The sequence below is a fragment of the Taudactylus pleione genome, unplaced genomic scaffold (assembly GCF_031769625.1).
Source record: "Taudactylus pleione unplaced genomic scaffold, aTauple2 ptg001947l, whole genome shotgun sequence".
Taxonomy (NCBI): domain Eukaryota; kingdom Metazoa; phylum Chordata; class Amphibia; order Anura; family Myobatrachidae; genus Taudactylus; species Taudactylus pleione.
Window position 1 is genome coordinate 179051 of NW_028286343.1, and position 25431 is coordinate 204481.

Sequence of the window (25431 nt, forward strand, 5' to 3'; positions counted from 1 at the left end):
AATTAGCAGGTGAGGGCTGTGAGGCAGTAATTAGCAGGTGAGGGCTCTGAGTCAGTAATTAGCAGGTGAGGGCTCTGAGGCAGTAATTAGCAGGTGAGGGCTGTGAGGCAGTAATTAGCAGGTGAGGGCTGTGAGGCAGTAATTAGCAGGTGAGGGCTCTGAGTCAGTAATTAGCAGGTGAGGGCTCTGAGGCAGTAATTAGCAGGTGAGGGCTGTGAGGCAGTAATTAGCAGGTGAGGGCTGTGAGGCAGTAATTAGCAGGTGAGGGCTGTGAGGCAGTAATTAGCAGGTGAGGGCACTGAGGCAGTAATTAGCAGGTGAGGGCTGTGAGGCAGTAATTAGCAGGTGAGGGCTGTGAGGCAGTAATTAGCAGGTGAGGGCTGTGAGGCAGTAATTAGCAGGTGAGGGCTGTGAGGCAGTAATTAGCAGGTGAGGGCTGTGAGGCAGTAATTAGCAGGTGAGGGCTGTGAGGCAGTAATTAGCAGGTGAGGGCTCTGAGGCAGTAATTAGCAGGTGAGGGCTGTGAGGCAGTAATTAGCAGGTGAGGGCTGTGAGGCAGTAATTAGCAGGTGAGGGCTGTGAGGCAGTAATTAGCAGGTGAGGGCTGTGAGGCAGTAATTAGCAGGTGAGGGCTGTGAGGCAGTAATTAGCAGGTGAGGGCTGTGAGGCAGTAATTTGGTGAGGGCTGTGAGGCGGTAATTAGCAGGTGAGGGCTGTGAGGCAGTAATTAGCAGGTGAGGGCTGTGAGGCAGTAATTAGCAGGTGAGGGCTCTGAGGCAGTAATTAGCAGGTGAGGGCTGTGAGGCAGTAATTAGCAGCTGAGGGCTGTGAGGCAGTAATTAGCAGCTGAGGGCTGTGAGGCAGTAATTAGCAGGTGAGGGCTGTGAGGCAGTAATTAGCAGGTGAGGGCACTGAGGCAGTAATTAGCAGGTGAGGGCCGTGAGGCAGTAATTAGCAGGTGAGGGCCGTGAGACAGTAATTAGCAGGTGAGGGCCGTGAGGCAGTAATTAGCAGGTGAGGGCCGTGAGGCAGTATTTAGCAGGTGAGGGCTGTGAGGCAGTAATTAGCAGGTGAGGGCTGTGAGGCAGTAATTAGCAGGTGAGGGCTGTGAGGCAGTAATTAGCAGGTGAGGCTCTGAGGCAGTAATTAGCAGGTGAGGGCACTGAGGCAGTAATTAGCAGGTGAGGGCTCTGAGCCAGTAATCAGACAGCGGGTGAGAGCTCTGAGGCAGTAATTAGCAGGTGAGGGCCGTGAGGCAGTAATTAGCAGGTGAGGGCTCTGAGGCAGTAATTAGCAGGTGAGGGCTGTGAGGCAGTAATTAGCGGGTGAGAGCTCTGAGGCAGTAATTAGCAGGTGAGGGCCGTGAGGCAGTAATTAGCAGGTGAGGGCTCTGAGGCAGTAATTACAGGTGAGGGCTGTGAGGCAGTAATTAGCAGGTGAGGGCTGTGAGGCAGTAATTAGCGGGTGAGGGCTGTGAGGCAGTAATTAGCGGGTGAGGGCTCTGAGGCAGTAATTAGGTGAGGGCTGTGAGGCAGTAATTAGCAGGTGAGGGCTGTGAGGCAGTAATTAGCAGGTGAGGACTGTGAGGCAGTAATTAGCAGGTGAGGGCTCTGAGGCAGTAATTAGCAGGTGAGAGCTCTGAGGCAGTAATTAGCAGGTGAGAGCTCTGAGGCAGTAATTAGCAGGTGAGGGCTCTGAGGCAGTAATTAGCAGGTGAAGACTCTGAGGTAGTAATTAGCAGGTGAGGGCTGTGAGGCAGTAATTAGCAGGTGAGGGCTGTGAGGCAGTAATTAGCAGGTGAGGGCTCTGAGACAGTAATTAGCAGGTGAGGGCTGTGAGGCAGTAATTAGCAGGTGAGGGCTCTGAAGCAGTAATTAGCAGGTGAGGGCTCTGAAGCAGTAATTAGCAGGTGAGGGCTGTGAGGCAGTAATTAGCAGGTGAGGGCTGTGAGGCAGTAATTAGCAGGTGAGGGCTGTGAGGCAGTAATTAGCAGGTGAGGGCTGTGAGGCAGTAATTAGCAGGTGAGGGCTGTGAGGCAGTAATTAGCAGGTGAGGGCTGTGAGGCAGTAATTAGCAGGTGAGGGCTGTGAGTCAATAATTAGCAGGTGAGGGCTCTGAGTCAGTAATTAGCAGGTGAGGGCTCTGAGGCAGTAATTAGCAGGTGAGGGCTGTGAGGCAGTAATTAGCAGGTGAGGGCTGTGAGGCAGTAATTAGCAGGTGAGGGCTCTGAGACAGTAATTAGCAGGTGAGGGCTGTGAGGCAGTAATTAGCAGGTGAGGGCTCTGAAGCAGTAATTAGCAGGTGAGGGCTCTGAAGCAGTAATTAGCAGGTGAGGGCTGTGAGGCAGTAATTAGCAGGTGAGGGCTGTGAGGCAGTAATTAGCAGGTGAGGGCTGTGAGGCAGTAATTAGCAGGTGAGGGCTGTGAGGCAGTAATTAGCAGGTGAGGGCTGTGAGGCAGTAATTAGCAGGTGAGGGCTGTGAGTCAATAATTAGCAGGTGAGGGCTCTGAGTCAGTAATTAGCAGGTGAGGGCTCTGAGGCAGTAATTAGCAGGTGAGGGCTCTGAAGCAGTAATTAGCAGGTGAGGGCTGTGAGGCAGTAATTAGCAGGTGAGGGCTGTGAGGCAGTAATTAGCAGGTGAGGGCTGTGAGGCAGTAATTAGCAGGTGAGGGCTGTGAGGCAGTAATTAGCAGGTGAGGGCTGTGAGGCAGTAATTAGCAGGTGAGGGCTCTGAGGCAGTAATTAGCAGGTGAGGGCACTGAGGCAGTAATTAGCAGGTGAGGGCTGTGAGGCAGTAATTAGCAGGTGAGGGATGTGAGGCAGTAATTAGCGGGTGAGGGCTGTGAGGCAGTAATTAGCAGGTGAGGGCTCTGAGCCAGTAATCAGACAGCGGGTGAGAGCTCTGAGGCAGTAATTAGCAGGTGAGGGCACTGAGGCAGTAATTAGCAGGTGAGGGCTCTGAGGCAGTAATTAGCAGGTGAGGGCTGTGAGGCAGTAATTAGCAGGTGAGGGCTGTGAGGCAGTAATTAGCGGGTGAGGGCTGTGAGGCAGTAATTAGCAGGTGAGGGCTGTGAGGCAGTAATTAGCAGGTGAGGGCTGTGAGGCAGTAATTAGCAGGTGAGGGCTGTGAGGCAGTAATTAGCAGGTAAGGGCTGTGAGGCAGTAATTAGCAGGTGAGGACTGTGAGGCAGTAATTAGCAGGTGAGGGCTCTGAGGCAGTAATTAGCAGGTGAGAGCTCTGAGGCAGTAATTAGCAGGTGAGGGCACTGAGGCAGTAATTAGCAGGTGAGGGCTGTGAGGCAGTAATTAGCAGGTGAGGGATGTGAGGCAGTAATTAGCGGGTGAGGGCTGTGAGGCAGTAATTAGCAGGTGAGGGCTCTGAGCCAGTAATCAGACAGCGGGTGAGAGCTCTGAGGCAGTAATTAGCAGGTGAGGGCACTGAGGCAGTAATTAGCAGGTGAGGGCTCTGAGGCAGTAATTAGCAGGTGAGGGCTGTGAGGCAGTAATTAGCAGGTGAGGGCTGTGAGGCAGTAATTAGCGGGTGAGGGCTGTGAGGCAGTAATTAGCAGGTGAGGGCTGTGAGGCAGTAATTAGCAGGTGAGGGCTGTGAGGCAGTAATTAGCAGGTGAGGACTGTGAGGCAGTAATTAGCAGGTGAGGGCTCTGAGCCAGTAATCAGACAGCGGGTGAGAGCTCTGAGGCAGTAATTAGCAGGTGAGGGCTGTGAGGCAGTAATTAGCAGGTGAGGGCTCTGAGGCAGTAATTAGGTGAGGGCTGTGAGGCAGTAATTAGCAGGTGAGGGCTCTGAAGCAGTAATTAGCAGGTGAGGGCTGTGAGGCAGTAATTAGCAGGTGAGGGCTGTGAGGCAGTAATTAGCAGGTGAGGGCTGTGAGGCAGTAATTAGCAGGTGAGGGCTGTGAGGCAGTAATTAGCAGGTGAGGGCTGTGAGGCAGTAATTAGCAGGTGAGGGCTGTGAGGCAGTAATTAGCAGGTGAGGGCTGTGAGGCAGTAATTAGCAGGTGAGGGCTGTGAGGCAGTAATTAGCAGGTGAGGGCTCTGAGCCAGTAATCAGACAGCGGGTGAGGGCTGTGAGGCAGTAATTAGCAGGTGAGGGCTGTGAGGCAGTAATTGGCAGGTGAGGGCTGTGAGGCAGTAATTGGCAGGTGAGGGCTGTGAGGCAGTAATTAGCAGGTGAGGGCTCTGAGGCGGTAATTAGCAGGTGAGGGCACTGAGGCGGTAATTAGCAGGTGAGGGCACTGAGGCAGTAATTAGCAGGTGAGGGCTGTGAGGCAGTAATTAGCAGGTGAGGGCTGTGAGGCAGTAATTACCGGGTGAGGGCTGTGAGGCAGTAATTAGCAGGTGAGGGCTGTGAGGCAGTAATTAGCAGGTGAGGGCTGTGAGGCAGTAATTAGCAGGTGAGGGCTCTGAGCCAGTAATCAGACAGTGAGTGAGAGCTCTGCGGCAGTAATTAGCAGGTGAGGGCACTGAGGCAGTAATTAGCAGGTGAGGGCACTGAGGCAGTAATTAGCAGGTGAGGGCACTGTGGCAGTAATTAGCAGGTGAGGGCTGTGAGGCAGTAATTAGCAGGTGAGGGCTCTGAGGCAGTAATTAGCAGGTTAGGGCTGTGAGGCAGTAATTAGCGGGTTAGGGCTGTGAGGCAGTAATTAGCGGGTGAGGGCCGTGAGGCAGTAATTAGCAGGTGAGGGCCGTGAGGCAGTAATTAGCAGGTGAGGGCCGTGAGGCAGTAATTAGCAGGTGAGGGCCGTGAGGCAGTATTTAGTGGGTGAGTGCTCTGAGTCAGTGATTAGCGGGTGAGGGCTCTGATTGATCAGTTTGGACCATTGTTTGTGTTTGCCAGGTTCTTGCTGAAGATCCAGACCAGGGACTGAATGGACAAGTGACTTACGCTTTTGAGCAATTTCAGCCCATGAAGAATCTGTTTCGTATCGATCCCCACACTGGAGTTGTTACAACCGCTGCCATATTAGACCGAGAGATCTGGTCTGAAGCACAGTGAGTATCCCAGAGCCCCCTTCTTCCTGATAATTATTGTTTTATTATCTAATTTATGTATATAGTGAGTGAGGAACTCAAAATGTATATAAATATTGAGGAACCAACACTGTAATATAATGAGTGAGAAACCAGCATAATATAGGATGTGGGGAAGCTGCATTATATAGGATGTGGGGAACCTGCATTATATAGGAGGAGTGAGGAAGCTGCATTATATAGGAGGAGTGAGGAAGCTGCATTATATAGGAGGAGTGAGGAAGCTGCATTATATAGGAGGAGTGAGGAAGCTGCATTATATAGGAGGAGTGAGGAAGCTGCATTATACAGGAGGAGTGAGGAAGCTGCATTACTGTATATAGGAGGAGTGAGGAACCTGCATTATATAGGAGGAGTGAGGAAGCTGCATTATATAGGAGGAGTGAGGAAGCTGCATTACTGAATATAGGAGGAGTGAGGAAGCTGCATTACTGTATATAGGATGAATGAGGAACCAGCATGATATAGGAGGAGTGGAAAGTCCACCAGATGCTTCTGTAATTAATGTTTGTGATGTTTTTTTCTAGGCTGACTGTGACAGCAACAGATCGGGGATCTCCTCCTCTCACCGGCTCCGCTACCCTCACCCTGGTGGTAATGGATGTAAATGATAACAGTCCGACTATTCCCCTCCAGTTGGAGCTGAGCGTCCGTGAAGGTAACGTTACTAGATCCTGCCTACATTACACAGAACTGTTACCTGACGACTCTTCCCCAGATCTTACTGAACAGTCTTATTCATATATAGGAGCATCAGCAAATAATCATTAATAGAGTATTATTATTATTATTATTATTATTATCCTTTATTTATATGGCGCCACAAAGGTTCCGCAGCGCCTTACACAGTACATAAATGAGCACACAAGAAAAACAGTTAATAGTAATACAAAACAATGCAGGACAAGGACAAGGTTATAAACTCAGCTGCAAAACACAAGCAGCAGGACATGAGCAACCAGGTGTTAGGTGCCGTTGTGGGGAGTTAGGAGTAAATGATACTATAAGTAAGGGGAGGAGAAACACGTGAGGATGAGGGCCCTGCTCGTGAGAGCTTACATTCTAAAGGGGAAGGGCAGATAGACAGGGACGACACAGAGGGGTAGATAGTGAAGAAGGAGCATGGAGCAGTGGGTTAGGATATGTGCTGCGGAATGTGTGTGTATAAGATGACCTGATGTTATGTAAAAATTAAGTCATTCATACATCTATCTCTATGATAGAAAATAGATTGTTTGTGTTATTTACATGAGAGATGTACAAAGTAAAGTAGAAGCACTTTAATTTGTGTGTTACATTTTAGCATCTATATACAGCCTGACAAGAAATGCAGCTATTATGGGACTGTCCCGCCATCCTAATACAGTAGTGACTACTTTAGTTCCAGCTGCTGGGTGCTATGCCATGCTCCTGTGAGTGGGTGCATCTCATGCTAGACCCACTCACAAATGGGTGCAGCCATACATGATGTGGTCCCACAGGATGTTGCAGTACCCGGGCCCAGAATTTCTCTTGGCAGCCCTGGAGGTGACAGACAGAACGAGGAGGGAATGGGGCTTAGTAGTGGGGTAACAAGACCATGGAGGGAGGTGGTTGAGAGTGGAGGTATAGGAGAGGTGGGGGAAAGAAGCAGAGGGTTGGAAGCAGACTGATGAGAGAAAAAAAAGGAAGAACAGCAAGTGGAGGAAACAGGAGGGGGAAGAGAGGGATGGATAAAGTAGAGGATTATGTGGACATAGAATATGGGGGTTGTGTGAAGTAAGGGTGTTCATGCTGTGGACAAGGTAATAATTGAGATGTAAACTGGAGTGGAGGCTGTGAGATATAGAGTCAGTGTGGATTAAAGTTGTTAAATGTTCAAAAATACATGTAAAGAACAGTGCTGCTAATGTATGAGCACAGCTCCAAAAGTGATATATAAAGGAGAGGTATGTGAGTAGTGGGTGTAGGAATTAGTTTTTAAACAAATGATTAAAGTGGATAGATGTGACAATTGGAAAAGGCAATACAAAATGAATGAGGACAAAATTACAATGTACCCGAGCTGATCCAGTCTGAAGTGTTCTGATCAACAAAGATCAATCAACAAGAGCAGTACACAGACAGGGGAGCACTTGCAGTGTCAGAGCAGTACACAGACAGGGGAGCACTTGCAGTGTCAGAGCAGCACACAGACAGGGGAGCACTTGCAGTGTCAGAGCAGTACACAGACAGGGGAGCACTTGCAGTGTCAGAGCAGCACACAGACAGGGGAGCACTTGCAGTGTCAGAGCAGTACACAGACAGGGGAGCACTTGCAGTGTCAGAGCAGCACACAGACAGGGGAGCACTTGCAGTGTCAGAGCAGTACACAGACAGGGGAGCACTTGCAGTGTCAGAGCAGTACACAGACAGGGGAGCACTTGCAGTGTCAGAGCAGTACACAGACAGGGGAGCACTTGCAGTGTCAGAGCAGTACACAGACGGGAGCACTTGCAGTGTCAGAGCAGTACACAGACGGGAGCACTTGCAGTGTCAGAGCAGTACACAGACGGGAGCACTTGCAGTGTCAGAGCAGTACACAGACAGGGGAGCACTTGCAGTGTCAGAGCAGTACACAGACAGGGGAGCACTTGCAGTGTCCGAGCAGTACACAGACAGGGGAGCACTTGCAGTGTCCAAGCAGTGAGTGCAGTAAGTAGTTGCCTGGATATGCATACAGCAGAAGATGTTGATTTTGTTCATTCACATAAGTATGTTGCTTCTTGTTGTTCAGAAATTGTTCTGGTTTTGAGTTTCTTTTCCCTCAGTTTTCCTCCAGTTTAACTCCAGCGTAACTCCGACTTAGTTATCAAATTGTATTTACACTTATAATCAGAACACTTGGAATCTTAACACAGACTATGGCAGCCTCCGGCTATGCAGCCTGTGGGAGCAGTAATATCTAAAGTTACAAACATGTGTCTCTGTGCTCACTGATTGGGACCCCACCCCAAAAGCTCTAACACACACTAAATTGGGATGCAATAAAGTCTAAGATAAACAATTTGTGAGAAGGGGGAGGCCAACACAGATTCACAATACATTCCTAACTTCCTTTAGATAAATTGCTCTTAGTATAGCAGTAGTTGTAATTTACGCAGTATAAATTTTCAAAACTGTGCTGAGGCAATCACTAAAACAGCATCTGATGGGAGCAGTAGTTGTAATTTACCTGTGGAATGCAGAGAAGAAGTCACATCAGTCTTTGCATGGTGCGCATATGACAAATAAGATCTGCAGCGTAACTCCGACTTAGTTATCAAATTGTATTTACACTTATAATCAGAACACTTGGAATATTCCCTTTTGGGGATGCAGTTTATTTACCGGTGTCCGGAATGCCGGACGGCGGGATCCCGATGCCCGGCCTTCCCAAACTAAGGTAAGCGGGGACTGTTAGCCGCGGGGGGGGGGGGTTAGTTTTATGCACCCCCAGGGGAATTTAGGGTTAGGCACCCCCAGGGGAGGGTTAGGGTTTGTCGCCTCTGGTGGGAGGTTAGGGTTAGGCCCCCCCCCGGGAGGGGTACGTTTAGGGTGCATGAAGGGGTTATTAGGGTTAGGCACCCCCCTCGGGAGGGTTAGGTTTAGGGTGCAGGAAGGCGGGGATTAGGGTTAGGCACCCCCCCGGGAGGGTTAGGTTTAGGGTGCAGGAAGGGGGGGGATTAGGATTAGGCATCACCGGGGGGGATGTTGGTGTTAGGCATCACTGGGGGGAGGTTGGGGTTAGGCACCACTATGGGAGGGTTAAGGTTAGGTGGGGGAGAGGGTAGGGTTGGGGTACTTACCAGCCCCAGTCGGGATGCTGACGGTTCGGGCTTCCAGCTTCGGTATTTAGTCTGCCGGCAATACACCCAGCGGCATTACCTAACGATTCCCCCTTTTATACACTAGTGAACGATTAGTAAATCCCTTTACTATTAAGATGCTATATAGGGAGGACAATCCACATGAAAGTAACAATTGCTGTATACAGGCTGTAATATAACCTAATACAGAAGCAGAAGGAGTAATAACAGTCAACATGATGCGTAGAAAACTGTAATTTCTTCTTCAGGGTCCATAGGGCTCCTCAGGGAGACATTGGGGTGTAGCTGGGACCTGGAGGACCGGACACCAACAGCAAAGCTTTCCAATCCCAGGATGCTCCGGTCCTCCCCCTATACCCCGCCCACAGCATGAGGGCAGCTCCGTTTCCTTGGTGTCCAGCAGGAGCTGGGTCACCATTATAACAGGGGCTGCTCCAAGCTTATTATGATTTATTTCTATTTCTAGTATTTTTACTACTGTCCCTCGGATGTTTGCGCTGCTGCTTTATCACCCCTCTCCGGCACCGTGACACCAACCCTCGGCTAGGTACTCCCGGTGGGGTTCTGAGGGGGACTAGCTAGCAGGCTCCCTGGCCCGGAATCCAGGGGACAGGTAAGGCGGACCCCCGCTTGCGCAGGCCCACGTCTTTATGCAGTCTAGTCTCTGGTCTCAGGAGACAGACCGGAGGTGCTGATGTGGACACTGGTCGCCCACGACTCCACTAGACCACCAGGGCATTAATATACTTGCACAGGGCATTTTAACAGGCATGGGGACCTGGTGGTTGACGTCAGCATGGTTAGAAGGCGCTCTCCCTGCAGCTCTTCCCCCAGCTCAAGGCGCCATTCCACTGCGGTTTAGCCGTTCCCTGAGCTGCTCCTCCCTCACCCTCTGCCACCTCAGAGACGCACGGCAGCCATTTTCTGCTTCACAGGTCTCCGGGAACGCTGGGTCCAGTCTCCCTGTATACCTCTCCCATGGGCCAGGTTATACAGCGCTATATCTTACCAGCCACTGCTGTCTGTGTAAGTGATTGTAGTGCCAATTGCATATATATAGTGTTTTTCCTACGTTTCTATGTGACCTTTACTAGCGCTAATCTCTACTTTTTATACTGTCCAGCTTATACCTTTTACCTTTATTCTACTATACCCTGACATACTAAGGTATAGGGGGGTCATTGTACCTCCTATCACATAATATATAGCGCGGTTGCACACTACACTGTGCCATATTACACATACATCTGAGTTGCTCACTGCACTGTATCATACTGTGTATATTGTGGCTATGTCTGGCAGAGGAAAGAACAAGCAGCCTGATACAGCTGCTCCTACTCTGGTGTCCTGTAAGTCCTGCTCAGGGGGCTTAGCACCAGAGGTCCTCATTCAGGATGGTCTTTGTACTAATTGTTACACAGCCCCAGGCCCCTCAGCCCCGGTGTATCCTCCTCAGGACCCCCCCCTAAGTTGCCTTTTCTCAGGCGCTGGCAAAGATTGTGGACTACTTGGCAGCCCCCATGGTAGCCCCCTCTGTGGGACGGTCACAGCAGGTTCTCCCTGCAACTCCTTTGCCCCCCATGGGTAGACGTACTGTCTACCTCGGTACAGAGTTTGGCTAATACCGCTACAGTTTTACTATAAATGCTGCAAAAGTAAAAGCCTTTACCTACTAATCTATTTTACAAATAGAAGATGAAGAACCCGCTCCTAAGAAAAAACAACCACTTTTTAAACGACAAAAAGCTGTTTTACCAGAGTTCCCTCACCCCGACCAGCTATCTGATCACATGAGTGACGCTTGGACTATGACTGGTAAGAGGTCTCAAATTCCAAAACGTTTAAGTTCCTTTTACTCTCTTCCAGCTACTGATTGTACTAAATGGGAAGTTCCCCCAGCAGTGGATTCTCAAGTAACACGTCTGGTTAATAATGCCACCTTACCCATCCATACTGCCACCTCCTTGAAGGAGACTACAGAGGTAGAAGCTCGTCACAAATCCATATACTCTCTTACAGGAGCTCTTACTCGTCCTGCTAGGGCTACGGCAAAAGCCATTGAGAGTTGGGCAGAGGCCCTAGAAGAGACATTTCCCTCTGATGCTTCAAGGGAACAACTATCCTACATATCTCACATTAGGGATGCAGCCTCCTACTTGGGTGCAGCAGCTATGGATACGTCTCTCCTGGCTTCCAGAATATCTGCCACTTCAGTAGTGGCCCGTCGTATTGTTTGGCTCCAGTCCTTGAAAGCAGATTCAGACTCAAAGAGGGCTCTGGAGTGTCTGCCTTATTCTGGAAATATCCTATATGGTCCAGAATTAGATAAATTGGGACTATTTGGGCAGCTTCCAAGACGGCGTTCCTGCCCTCTGCATATAATACAAAGCCTCAGACGTCATCCTTTTGGTCCTTTCATCCTCAAGGAAGATCTAGGGGTCAGTCCTTTCCACTGCAGCAGGCATCAGCCAAGGCCATGCAAGCCTGGGCTACTAGACGTCCACCTGCTAAGTCTGAGGACAAGCCTACAACCTGACTGGGTGGGCCTCTCCCTGGGGGCTTCCAGGTTTTGAGGCCGACTTCTTCAATTCGCCCAGGTGTGTCATCAAACCACGTCAGATTCCTGGGTAAGGGAAGTGGTTCCCACGGATACACCCTCTCATTCCTGAGGCAACCCCCCAGCAGTTCTTTTGCACAGGACCTCCATTGGACCCAACCAAGGCCCTGCTGCTCCAAAAATCCATTCTGTCCTTACTGAATTCAAAAGTAATAATTTGGCTCCCCACCTCTCAATGGGGCAAAGGCTATTTTTCTACCCTTTTCTTACTTCAGAAGCCCAATGGGTCTCATTGACCTATCCTCAACCTCAAATCCCTGAACAAGTTTTATCAGGGTGCACAGGTTTCGTATGGAAACACTCCACTCTATTATCCTAGCTATGGAGCCTGGGGATTTTAGCTCTAGACATTCAGGACGCTTACCTACACGTACCTATAGCGCCTTCTCATCAGCAATATCTCCGGTTTGCTATACTACAGCAACATTACCAATTTCAGGCTCTGCCATTCGGCCTTTCAACGGCCCCTCGGATCTTTACCAAGACCATGGCTGTTATGGTGGCCTCTCTTCGTCGTCAAGGGATCAGACTGCTCCCATGCTTGGACGATCTCTTGCTGTTGACCAGAGATTCTTCACTGCCATCTGCAGGTAATGATTGCCTTTCTTCAAACGCACAGTTGGCTGATCAACTGGAAAATATCTTCCCTGACTCCCTCTCAAAGAATGGTGCATTTGTGAGCCCTCCTGGACTCTCTGGTTCAGAGTATCTTCCGAACGGCAGACAAGATTTCAGCACTACAGCACAGACTACGCAGACTGCTCCACACATGCCGAGTATCAATTCACTCTGCAATGCAGGCCTTGGGATCAATGGTGTTCACCTTTTGATATGGTGGAGTTCGCCCTGTTTCACTCCAGGTCTCTTCAACACCTGATCCTCTCCAGGTGGAACGAGCTACCCCATCTGCTCAGATCCCAGCTGATGAGCCTCCTCCCAGTGGTTCACCTGTCCCTAGCCTGGTGGCTACAGACATCCCATTTAAACAAGGGTTGTCCCTTTTGGATCCCAGAGTGGGGTCTCCTCACCACGGACGCAAGCCTCTGAGGATGGGGAGCAGTAACTGGCCAGCACTCCTTCCAAGGCCGATGCTCCCCAGTCAAGGAAGTGTTGCCAGTCAACATTTTGGAACTACAAGCCATGTACGGAGCTCTCACTCTGGCTCAGAATATTCTGAAAAACAGGCCAGTACAAGTACAGTCCGACAACGTCACGGCTGTGGCCTACCTCAATCACCAAAGGGGCACACTCAAAGTAAGTCAGCAATGACAGAAGTGTCCCGCATTCTCACATGGGCCGAATGCAATCTCCCATCCATCTTCACAGTGTTCATCCCGGGGATTCTCAATTGGGAAGCGGACTTCTTCAGTCGTCATGACTTGCATGCAGGAGAATGGTGTCTACATCCAGCTTCTGGTGGACCAATGTGGGGTCTTTCAGAAGTGGATCTCATGGCCTCAAGACACAACAACAAACAGTTATGGAAACCCCTGGAGTGCTGCAGAATCACAAAGTCATGAAATATAATCGTTAAACACAAAATGTTTATTAAGGTTTGGAAAATGATGGCAGGGTAGTGCAGATGAACTTAAAACACAAAATGACTAAGCAGGAACAGTGCTAGAAAGGACACAAACTGACCGAGGCCGGTTAGCAGGTACACTAGCTCTGAGATATGCAGAGGAATAAACAGCAGACTGATCAGTAAATACAAGTTCCTAAAACATCCATGTGCTGGGAACACAGAATTTGCATGTATAATAGACAGTAGCCTTAACTCCGAGTAAAGCAGAGAAATAAACAGCATACTGGTAAGTAGATACAGGTTCCTAAGGCTAATACATGGTAAGATTTTTTATACGATGTGCTTTATTTCGATCGGTTGCAACAATCAATCGTGCATATCGTGTGTGTGGTCTGGCATGCTGTACGACGGCGATGCTCGTCCCCGTCGTCCTACATCGGCATCGTAGATGTTATGGAAAAACCATAAGATCTGCGATCAGTCATGCTGTTAAATAGGTAAACGAAGCATCTTGTAAGATGCTACCATTCACAGCAGCATGCGATGCATCGGGCTGAATTTGAAAACGTACCGAGGTGTCGGACGTTTTCAAATCGCCCCGTATATACGCCCGCATAAATCTTGACTGATGTAATGGTTCACATTTGCAAAAGTCCAGAGACATCCATATACTGGAAAAACATAGAGCTTGCAGGGATGTCTTAATTTTGCAGACAGGGAGATTCCAATGACTTAGACAGGCAGAACTGGAACACTGACCAAATTAAATGTAAGGATAACAAACAATGACCAGCACTCCATGCTGGTTCCAAGCAGCCTACAAGGCTAGCAAACAGGCGTACAGTAGTTCATGATACTAATTAGCAGTCATTCACCAGAACACTTGATCAAGACATGTCCAGAGAGCAGCACCTCTGGCAGGGACCAGAACTGCAGTTTATTTCTGAAGGGCCTGGTGACCCCTGCTGGAGAAAAAGCCTACACAAGGATGATACAAAAACAGACAATACTAACACAAACTTCCAGTTCATGGAGCCAGGACCCCAACACAGCCTTCATAGATGCATTGTCGGTGAAATGGAACTTCCATTTGGCATATCTCTTCCCTCCAATATCCCTGCTTCCTCGAGTGCTTCGAAAGTTGACATGAGGGGGGTACAGTCCTGTTAATAGCTCCGGCTTGGCCCAGACGCCAATGGTACTCCGATCGTCACAGTCTCTCCATAGACGTACCTCTTCAACTTCCTCTACAAGTAGACATGTTGTCTCAGGGTCCATGTCTACATCCAGACCTGGCCCGTCTATCTTTTACGGCTTGGATCTTGAGACATCCCTCCTAAAGGCTAAGGGATTTTCCAGCTCTGTGGTCCAGATCATGCTCAAAACAGGTAAACCGGCCTCAGCCAGAGTTTATCACAGAATATGGCATACATATTTCCAATGGTGTGCTCCTAGAAACTATGACCCTCAAGTCTTTAAAGTTTCTAGATTTCTTGTCTTTCTTCAAGCTGGACTGGATCTAGGCCTCCGCCTAGCATCTCTGAAAGTGCAGGTCTCTGCTTTGCCTATCTGGTTTCAGCACAGAATTGCTCCTATACCGGATGTTCACACCTTCCTGCAGGGTGCTCTACGTGTACAACCTCCCTTTGTCCCTCCTGTGGCTCCATGGCATTTATAGGAAGAAGAAAAGAAATTCTTTTGTGGGGCACTCACAGATCTGAATGTATATTATAATTATAATATTTTATTTTTCGGGGAAATAACAGTTTGAAAATGCCTGTAACTTTTTGGATACCCGTCTGAGGAAATTTGTAACCATCTTGACTTCATATGTCAGAGATACTATGGAGGTTTTGCAAAAACTTGATGAGATCCATGTGGACCCAGGAGTTATTCTTGCCACCTGTGATGTAGAGTCCCTCTATACGAGTATTAAGCACGACAGAGGTATTGACTCAGTTAAATACTATTTAGAAAAAGAGGGTATGACCGCATTTGGACAGTTTCTTGTAGATCTTCTGAAATTCGTTTTAACTAAAAATGTATTTGTCTTTAATGATAGATTCTTCTTGCAGATTCGTGGCACAGCGATGGGGGTGGCATGTGCCCCACGTATGCTAATATATATTTGGGGTGGTGGGAGGAGTCTATAGTCTTCTGCGAAAACAGCGAAAAATTTACCAAACATATTTTAATTTGGATGAGATATATAGATGACTTGCTCATTCTTTGGGATGGTCCAGATAATCTGTTTCTTGAATTTATTGTCATCTTGAATAGGAATGATCTCAATCTTAAACTCACATGTGAAACCAGTCAGACGGAAGTAACTTTTCTGGATGTTAAAATCAAAGGAGAATTCAAACTGCTTGATATCGAAAGAGTACAGCAACGAATAGTGTGTTACATAACACCAGCGCACACTTTCCGCTGGTTCTGAGAGGGATCCCCAAGGGTGAATTTTTACTTTTAAGGAGAAATTGCTCGAATACTGATCTTTTTCACGCAAGATCAGATGAACTGAGGGAAAGATTGATACACAGGGGATACAGCAAGAGAGCAATTAAAAAGGCTAAACATGCCGAAAGACAGAAACTCCGTACTCTATCCAAATAGGATGAATACAAAAAAGGAGGATAATACAATCAGTTTTGTAGGAGATTTCTGTGCTGAATGTAGTCAAATCCAAAATATAATACAAACATATTGGACCACCTTAACATTAGATCCTGACCTGAAAAGGAATCTTGGACCAAGAGCACAGATCAGTTGGAGGCGATCTCCCAATTTCAGGGATAAGTTGGTACATAGCCATTTCTCCAATACGAAACGGTGGTATATTGTATTACGTGTCCATGTAACAAAAGGTATATTGGAATGACAACTAGACCCCTTAAGCAAAGGATTTTAGAGCATATAGGTACAATAAGGAATGCTGAAACAGACTTGAGAAAATGTAGGAAATTGACTATGGTGGCTAAACACTTTTATGAGGTACATCAAGGAAATTACACCATTCTGAGGGCCTTTGGACTGGAACAACTTAACCTGGTAATAAGAGGTGGCAACATCACACAGGAACTCTTAAAGAGAGAGAGTTTTTGGACATTCACGATGGGAGGCCTTCAACCTGGTGGTCTAAATGAACATATATTCTATGTGGTATTTTTATAATGCCTCGCATATATCTCTAATTTGATATGTTTATTGGTTATTATTTTATTATTCATATATAAATTTTGGACTTTTGTAAAGTGTCTGTAGGTTTTTGATCACATGTTTTTGTTATTTTGTTTTTTCACATTTTAGAGTATTAATACTAATTTTTTTCACAGTCACCTCACATTTATCTTTTTTAATTTATTTTATGTTTTAATATTATACACGATTTATTATAATAAGATAATATATATTTTTATATATCTATATTATTTTTAGTTTGGTCACTTATTCACTTTATTCAGATTATTTCATATTTCACACTTGTGTTAACACAGTTATGAGGTTATATTCCTCTCATTTTCATTTTACTGTATCTATTCATTATTTCTGTCTAGGATGTTTAGCTAGGCTATAGGGGATTAATAATACATCCTACCATTATTTTAATATGTTTTTGTTTTTTTTTAATATATACTTTTTATATTTTTCTTTGTATTTTTCTTTGTATTATTATATATAAAAAATGTTTTCCATTTATGATATTTGTTATTAAAATATGAATATATATGGGATGTGTGACACTCAGGGAATGTATTCATGTGATGGAATCATTAGTAAATATCATTCTCAAAGAGAAGATGTACATAGGATAGGATAGCTTGAAAATATGATCATAGACTATTATAATAACTTAATGGTTCACCTGGTTCAAGGATTATTACTTACACGTTTCCATTCTCTCTACATTACCGAGTGGTATGAGTAGGGACCAATGGGAAGGCTGATAGGCTGATCCGATTGGTCCCTGCATGAGTCAATCAAAAGGAGAGACACGGACTGTCCTTTGTTTACATATGTGTTTGCCAAAGAGAATAGCGCTTAGATCTTCTTGCATGTATTAAATTGAGCTTAGTGGATAATGTCAGTAAGAGAACCATGTATTTTTTTGTTTTCAATGTCTTTTTCCTCTATTTTCGAGTAGTACGATCAGGGACCAATGGAGAAGCTGACAGGCTGATTGATTGGTCCCTACTATAATCAATCATAAGGAGAGATATGGATTGGCCCCTATATGTGTCCATCAAACAAAATAGCGCTCGGATTGGTTGAGAGGCGCTTTTTAAGTATTGTCAACCGAAGACACTGGTTGATCCTATGAATAAGCAGATAATGCGAAACGCGCGTCAGGAGACACGCTGCATACGCTACTAAGCGTGGGCTTCGTTTTTATGTGAAAACCACTAATATGTTGATATATATATATGTTGTTCTAAATTAGGGATGTGCAGGCTCGGTTCTACTCGGTTCCGTTCGTTTTTTTTTACCGAATCTTATTGGCTATCCAAAACTCATGACAGCTGATACCCAATAAGATTCGGTAATAAAAAACGAACGGAACCGAGTAGAACCGAGCCTGCACATCCCTATTCTAAATGCCCATGGGTGTCTATTAGACGTAGGGACTTTGTCAGTGCTGCGAGTGATTCACAGCAAAGGAGAGAGGCTTGGAGTTACACGTGTAGCAAGCCGATACATGTGACTTATATAGTAGCTGTGAAGTGAGATTTTGATACACTGTATCACGGCAGTAGTACTGTAGATTTGACATATTGCTAATATCTGCCACACTATTACAACAAGGATGGCAATGATATCAAGTTTCTGAACTCCAGTGATACTATTACAAAATTGTTATCTCATTATATTTTGAGTTCATTACTCCCTATTTATAGAGGGAGTTAATATCAGTTCAATCACTTAACCCTGTGATTCATAATTGACTGTGGAGATAGGAGAGGGACAAACAAGTTGCTTGTTCCCTGATTAAGGATCTAGGGTTATAACTAATCATCCTACATATATGTGTCAATAAAAATTCTATTTAAAAGTACTATTATTCTGCTTAACATAGCGGCACTGATTATACTCAATTGACTGTCATGTTGTCATGTTGAGTATTAGTGAAATCCTATATATTAAACGGCGATATTGCTTATTAATTTATTATTGAGCAGTTTCACTATTATATGTATCATATGTCCCATATTCTATAGACACCCGTCTGACTAATAGACTAAGGCCATTGAGCTATGTAAATTGGAAGTACAGACAGAGGCATTAATAGAGACAACACATTGTGGTTAAGAATTTTATTTTGATTTATTCATGTTTCGCAACTTTAATATTTTAGACCAGAATAATAAAAGTTATATTTTAGTTTATATGTTATTTCCCCGAAAAATAAAATAAAATATTATAATATGATATACATTCAGATCTGTGAGTGCCCCACAAAGCCACAAAGGAATTTATTTTCTTCTTCCTATATTTGTACTGTTGTCTGATTCCAGGGTGCACCTCCCTTGATAATACATTATTTTCATCATCTTATTAAAATAGGGAAAGATCTGATATACAATTGTATATTTCTGTGCGGATAATCTATTTATTTTTTCTTGCTCCATGGGATTTGTCAGTGGTGCTCCAAGCACTTCAAGAACCTCCATTTGAACCCCTGGAATCAGTGGATGTCAAGTGGCTCACTACGAAGACTCTGTTCTTCTGGCTATAGCATCTGCCCGTAGGATATCGGATTTAGGGGCACTTTCATGTCACTCCCACTTTTTAATATTTTATAAGCATTCCAATATGCCCAGCCTTCCTTCCCAAGGTGGTTTCTCGCTTCCACCTGAATGAGGAAATTCTGGTTCCAGCCTTTAAATCACCCGACCTCTCGGCAGGTGAGGCCTCTTTGGATGTGGTCCATGCTCTGAAGATCTATGTGAACAGTACTACTTCCATCAGGACATCGGATTCCCTTTTTGTCCTACAGTATATGGATTCTACAAGAAGGGATGGCCAGCTAACAAACAGACTCGGCCAGATGGATTCGCATGACTGTCTCACAGGCTTACACGCAGACTGGCCTTCCTGTGCCAGCTACAGTATCTGCTCATTCTACTCACTCTGTGGGTCCCTCGTGGGCAGTCCGGCGTGGCGCCTCAGCAGAACAGCTATGTAAGGCAACCACCTTGTCTTCTGTCCACACCTTTCTGAGGTTTTATGCCTTTGATACATTTGCCTCTCAGGATGCTTCCTTCGGGCGTAGGGTTCTCCTATCAGCTCAGAAGCTTTCCCGCCCTTGAACAACTGCTTTGGGACATCCCCAATGTCTCCCCTGTGGAACCCTATGGACCCTGAAGAAGAAAAGGAAAGTTATGGTAAAACATACCTTTGTTAACTCTTTCTTTCGAAGTCCATAGGGTCCACAGGGCACCCGCCCTGACGTACCTGGCTTCTATGGGTTTCTTCTCCTGGTCACTTGTTTCCTTCTCTGTGTGAGTGTGATTCCTCAGTGTACCAGTCTTCCTTTTCTCCTATCCTGCTCCTGCCTTGGGCTTGTTAACAAAACTAAGTTGCCCTCAGGCTGTGGGCGGGGTATAGGGGGAAGGAGCGGTGCATCCTGGGATTGAAAAGCTTTGCTGCTGGTCTCTGGTCCTCCAGGTCCCTCCTACACCCCAATGTCTCCCTGTGGACCCTATGGAAGAAAGAGAGTTAACATATACTCTGTATTTGAGGAATCAGGTAAAGATGGAGGTAAAATAATTCCACAAGAGTTTGGACGTTTACACTTTTGCACTGGGAACAGTTTCAGACTGATATTCCTCTCCATAAACCTAGGGGCCCTTCTACTGTGCAGAAACCTAGGGGCCCTTCTACTGTGCGGAAACCTAGGGGCCCTTCTACTGTGCGGAAACCTAGGGGCCCTTGTACTGTGCGGAAACCTAGGGGCCCTTGTACTGTGCGGAAACCTAGGGGCCCTTGTACTGTGCGGAAACCTAGGGGCCCTTGTACTGTGCGGAAACCTAGGGGTCCTTCCGCTGGGAGGGTGGTAGACATGAACTGATGGTGGGCAACATGTGGACAGGGAAGGTCCCTCTTATTATTACAATCAGAAATGACTCCTGAATGATGACCAATAACTGTACCATGTACATTGCCGCGTCTCACCACAACACGCTGTATACTAGAAAATGACAGAATACAAACTGATGTCTCTTTTCCAGATGGGCTGATTGGCTCGGAGATTGCACAGGTCACAGCCAATGATGTGGACTCGGCTCCCCCCTTGCGGTACTCCCTGTCGGTGGATGGATCTCCTGGAGGACCATTCAGTATCTTCCGTTATGGTGGACAGATATGGTTGACAGAACCACTTGACTATGAAGAACGGACATCATATACCTTAACAATACAAACCTCCGATGGAAAACACCAGACACGGGCAGATCTGAGGCTGACTCTAGAGGATGTCAATGATAACGCTCCAACCTTCAAACAGAACCTGTACCAGGTATACCTTACTATATACATCTATATATCCTGTATGGCCTATCTGTCACTGCTACAGGCCTCACCTATATATACATCTATATATCCTGTATGTCCTATCTGTCACTGCTACAGGCCTCTCCCATATACATCTATATATCCTGTATGTCCTATCTGTCACTGCTACAAGCCTCTCCCATATACATCTATATATCCTGTATGGCCTATCTGTCACTGCTACAGGCCTCTCCTATATACATCTATATATCCTGTATGTCCTATCTGTCACTGCTACAGGCCTCACATATATATACATCTATATATCCTGTATGTCCTATCTGTCACTGCTACAGGCCTCTCCCATATACATCTATATATCCTGTATGTCCTATCTGTCACTGCTACAAGCCTCTCCCATATACATCTATATATCCTGTATGGCCTATCTGTCACTGCTACAGGCCTCTACTATATACATCTATATATCCTGTATGTCCTATCTGTCACTGCTACAGGCCTCACCTATATATACATCTATATATCCTGTATGTCCTATCTGTCACTGCTACAGGCCTCTCCCACATACATCTATATATCCCGTATGTCCTATCTGTCACTGTTACAGGCCTCTCCCATATACATCTATATATCCTGTATGACCTATCTGTCACTGCTACAGGCCTCTCCTATATACATCTATATATCCTGTATGGCCTATCTGTCACTGCTACAGGCCTCTCCCATATACATCTATATATCCTGTATGTCCTATCTGTCACTGCTACAGGCCTCTCCTATATACATCTATATATCCTGTATGTCCTATCTGTCACTGCTACAGGCCTCTACTATATACATCTATATATCCTGTATGTCCTATCTGTCACTGTTACAGGCCTCTCCCATATACATCTATATATCCTGTATGTCCTATCTGTCACTGTTACAGGCCTCTCCCATATACATCTATATATCCCGTATGTCCTATCTGTCACTGTTACAGGCCTCTCCCATATACATCTATATATCCTGTATGACCTATCTGTCACTGCTACAGGCCTCTCCTATATACATCTATATATCCTGTATGGCCTATCTGTCACTGCTACAGGCCTCTCCTATATACATCTATATATCCTGTATGTCCTATCTGTCACTGCGACAGGCCTCACCTATATACATCTATATATCCTGTATGTCCTATCTGTCAATGCTACAGGCCTCTCCTATATATACATCTATATATCCTGTATGGCCTATCTGTCACTGCTACAGGCCTCTCCTATATACATCTATATATCCTGTATGTCCTATCTGTCACTGCTACAGGCCTCTCCTATATATACATCTATATATCCTGTATGTCCTATCTGTCACTGCTACAGGCCTCTCCTATATATACATCTATATATCCTGTATGTCCTATCTGTCACTGCTACAGGCCTCTCCTATATACATCTATATATCCTGTATGTCCTATCTGTCACTGCTACAGGCCTCACCTATATACATCTATATATCCTGTATGTTCTATCTGTCACTGTTACAGGCCTCTACTATATACATCTATATATCCTGTATGTCCTATCTGTCACTGTTACAGGCCTCTCCCATATACATCTATATATCCTGTATGGCCTATCTGTCACTGCTACAGGCCTCACCTATATACATCTATATATCCTGTATGGCCTATCTGTCACTGCTACAGGCCTCTCCTATATACATCTATATATCCTGTATGTCCTATCTGTCACTGCTACAGGCCTCTCCCATATATACATCTATATATCCTGTATGTCCTATCTGTCACTGCTACAGGCCTCTCCTATATATACATCTATATATCCTGTATGTCCTATCTGTCACTGCTACAGTCCTCTCCCATATACATCTATATATCCTGTATGTCCTATCTGTCACTGCTACAGGCCTCTCCTATATACATCTATATATCCTGTATGTCCTATCTGTCACTGTTACAGGCCTCACCTATATATACATCTATATATCCTGTATGTTCAATCTGTCACTGCTACAGGCCTCTACTATATACATCTATATATCCTGTATGTCCTATCTGTCACTGCTACAGGCCTCTCCCATATACATCTATATATCCTGTATGTCCTATCTGTCACTGTTACAGGCCTCTCCTATATATACATCTATATATCCTGTATGTCCTATCTGTCACTGCTACAGGCCTCACCTATATACATCTTTATATCCTGTATGTCCTATCTGTCACTGCTACAGGCCTCTCCTATATATACATCTATATATCCTGTATGTCCTATCTGTCACTGCTACAGGCCTCTCCTATATATACATCTATATATCCTGTATGTCCTATCTGTCACTACTACAGGCCTCACCTATATACATCTATATATCCTGTATGTCCTATCTGTCACTGCTACAGGCCTCTCCCATATATACATCTATATATCCTGTATGTCCTATCTGTCACTGCTACAGGCCTCTCCTATATATACATCTATATATCCTGTATGTCCTATCTGTCACTGCTACAGGCCTCTCCTATATACATCTATATATCCTGTATGTCCTATCTGTCACTGCTACAGGCCTCTCCTATATACATCTATATATCCTGTATGTCCTACCTGTCACTGCTACAGGCCTCTCCCACATACATCTATATATCCTGTATGTCCTATCTGTCACTGCTACAGGCCTCTACTATATACATCTATATATCCTGTATGGCCTATCTGTCACTGCTACAGGCCTCTCCCATATATACATCTATATATCCTGTATGTCCTATCTGTCACTGCTACAGGCCTCTACTATATACATCTATATATCCTGTATGTCCTATCTGTCACTGCTACAGGCCTCTCCCATATATACATCTATATATCCTGTATGTCCTATCTGTCACTGCTACAGGCCTCTCCTATATACATCTATATATCCTGTATGGCCTATCTGTCACTGCTACAGGCCTCTCCTATATACATCTATATATCTTGTATGTCCTATCTGTCACTGCTACAGGCCTCTCCTATATACATCTATATATCCTGTATGTCCTATCTGTCACTGCTACAGGCCTCTCCTATATATACATCTATATATCCTGTATGTCCTATCTGTCACTGCTACAGGCTTCACCCATATACATCTATATATCCTGTATGTCCTATCTGTCACTGCTACAGGCCTCTCCCATATACATCTATATATCCTGTATGGCCTATCTGTCACTGCTACAGGCCTCTCCCATATACATCTATATATCCTGTATGTCCTATCTGTCACTGCTACAGGCCTCTCCTATATACATCTATATATCCTGTATGTCCTATCTGTCACTGCTACAGGCCTCTCCCATATATACATCTATATATCCTGTATGTCCTATCTGTCACTGCTACAGGCCTCTCCTATATACATCTATATATCCTGTATGTCCTATCTGTCACTGCTACAGGCCTCTCCTATATACATCTATATATCCTGTATGTCCTATCTGTCACTGCTACAGGCCTCTCCTATATACATCTATATATCCTGTATGTCCTATCTGTCACTGCTACAGGCCTCTCCCATATATACATCTATATATCCTGTATGTCCTATCTGTCACTGCTACAGGCCTCTCCCATATACATCTATATATCCCGTATGTCCTATCTGTCACTGCTACAGGCCTCTTCTATATACATCTATATATCCTGTATGGCCTATCTGTCACTGCTACAGGCCTCTCCTATATATACATCTATATATCCTGTATGTCCTATCTGTCACTGCTACAGGCCTCTCCTATATACATCTATATATCCCGTATGTCCTATCTGTCACTGCTACAGGCCTCTCCTATATACATCTATATATCCTGTATGTCCTATCTGTCACTGCTACAGGCCTCTCCTATATACATCTATATATCCTATATGTCCTATCTGTCACTGCTACAGGCCTCTCCCATATATACATCTATATATCCTGTATGTCCTATCTGTCACTGCTACAGGCCTCTCCTATATACATCTATATATCCTGTATGTCCTATCTGTCACTGCTACAGGCCTCTACTATATACATCTATATATCCTGTATGTCCCATCTGTCACTGCTACAGGCCTCTCCTATATACATCTATATATCCTGTATGTCCTATCTGTCACTGCTACAGGCCTCTCCTATATACATCTATATATCCTGTATGGCCTATCTGTCACTGTTACAGGCCTCTCCTATATACATCTATATATCCTGTATGTCCTATCTGTCACTGCTACAGGCCTCTCCTATATATACATCTATATATCCTGTATGTCCTATCTGTCACTGCTACAGGCCTCTCCTATATACATCTATATATCCTGTATGTCCTATCTGTCACTGTTACAGGCCTCTCCTATATACATCTATATATCCTGTATGTCCTATCTGTCACTGCTACAGGCCTCTCCTATATACATCTATATATCCTGTATGGCCTATCTGTCACTGCTACAGGCCTCTCCCATATACATCTATATATCCCGTATGGCCTATCTGTCACTGCTACAGGCCTCTCCTATATACATCTATATATCCTGTATGGCCTATCTGTCACTGTTACAGGCCTCTACTATATACATCTATATATCCTGTATGTCCTATCTGTCACTGCTACAGGCCTCTCCTATATATACATCTATATATCCTGTATGGCCTATCTGTCACAGCTACAGGCCTCTCCTATATACATCTATATATCCTGTATGGCCTATCTGTCACTGCTACAGTCCTCTCCTATATACATCTATATATCCTGTATGTCCTATCTGTCACTGTTACAGGCCTCTCCTATATACATCTATATATCCTGTATGTCCTATCTGTCACTGCTACAGGCCTCTCCTATATACATCTATATATCCTGTATGTCCTATC

At 45.5% G+C, this 25431-nt stretch overlaps 1 protein-coding gene across 1 annotated transcript in view; it reads left to right on the top strand.

The window, feature by feature from the left end:
* Positions 1 to 20536, top strand: part of LOC148436146 (protocadherin-16-like) — a gene marked incomplete at both ends in the record, with an annotated part of 191250 nt that extends 170714 nt beyond the window's left edge. Inside the window, 3 exons of the mRNA XM_088465269.1 lie at positions 4858 to 5012; positions 5579 to 5709; positions 20250 to 20536. Of these exons, the coding sequence (XP_088321395.1) occupies positions 4858 to 5012; positions 5579 to 5709; positions 20250 to 20536 (573 nt within the window). The remainder of the gene's footprint in view (positions 1 to 4857; positions 5013 to 5578; positions 5710 to 20249) is intronic.
* Between the last annotated feature and the right edge of the window lie 4895 nt (positions 20537 to 25431).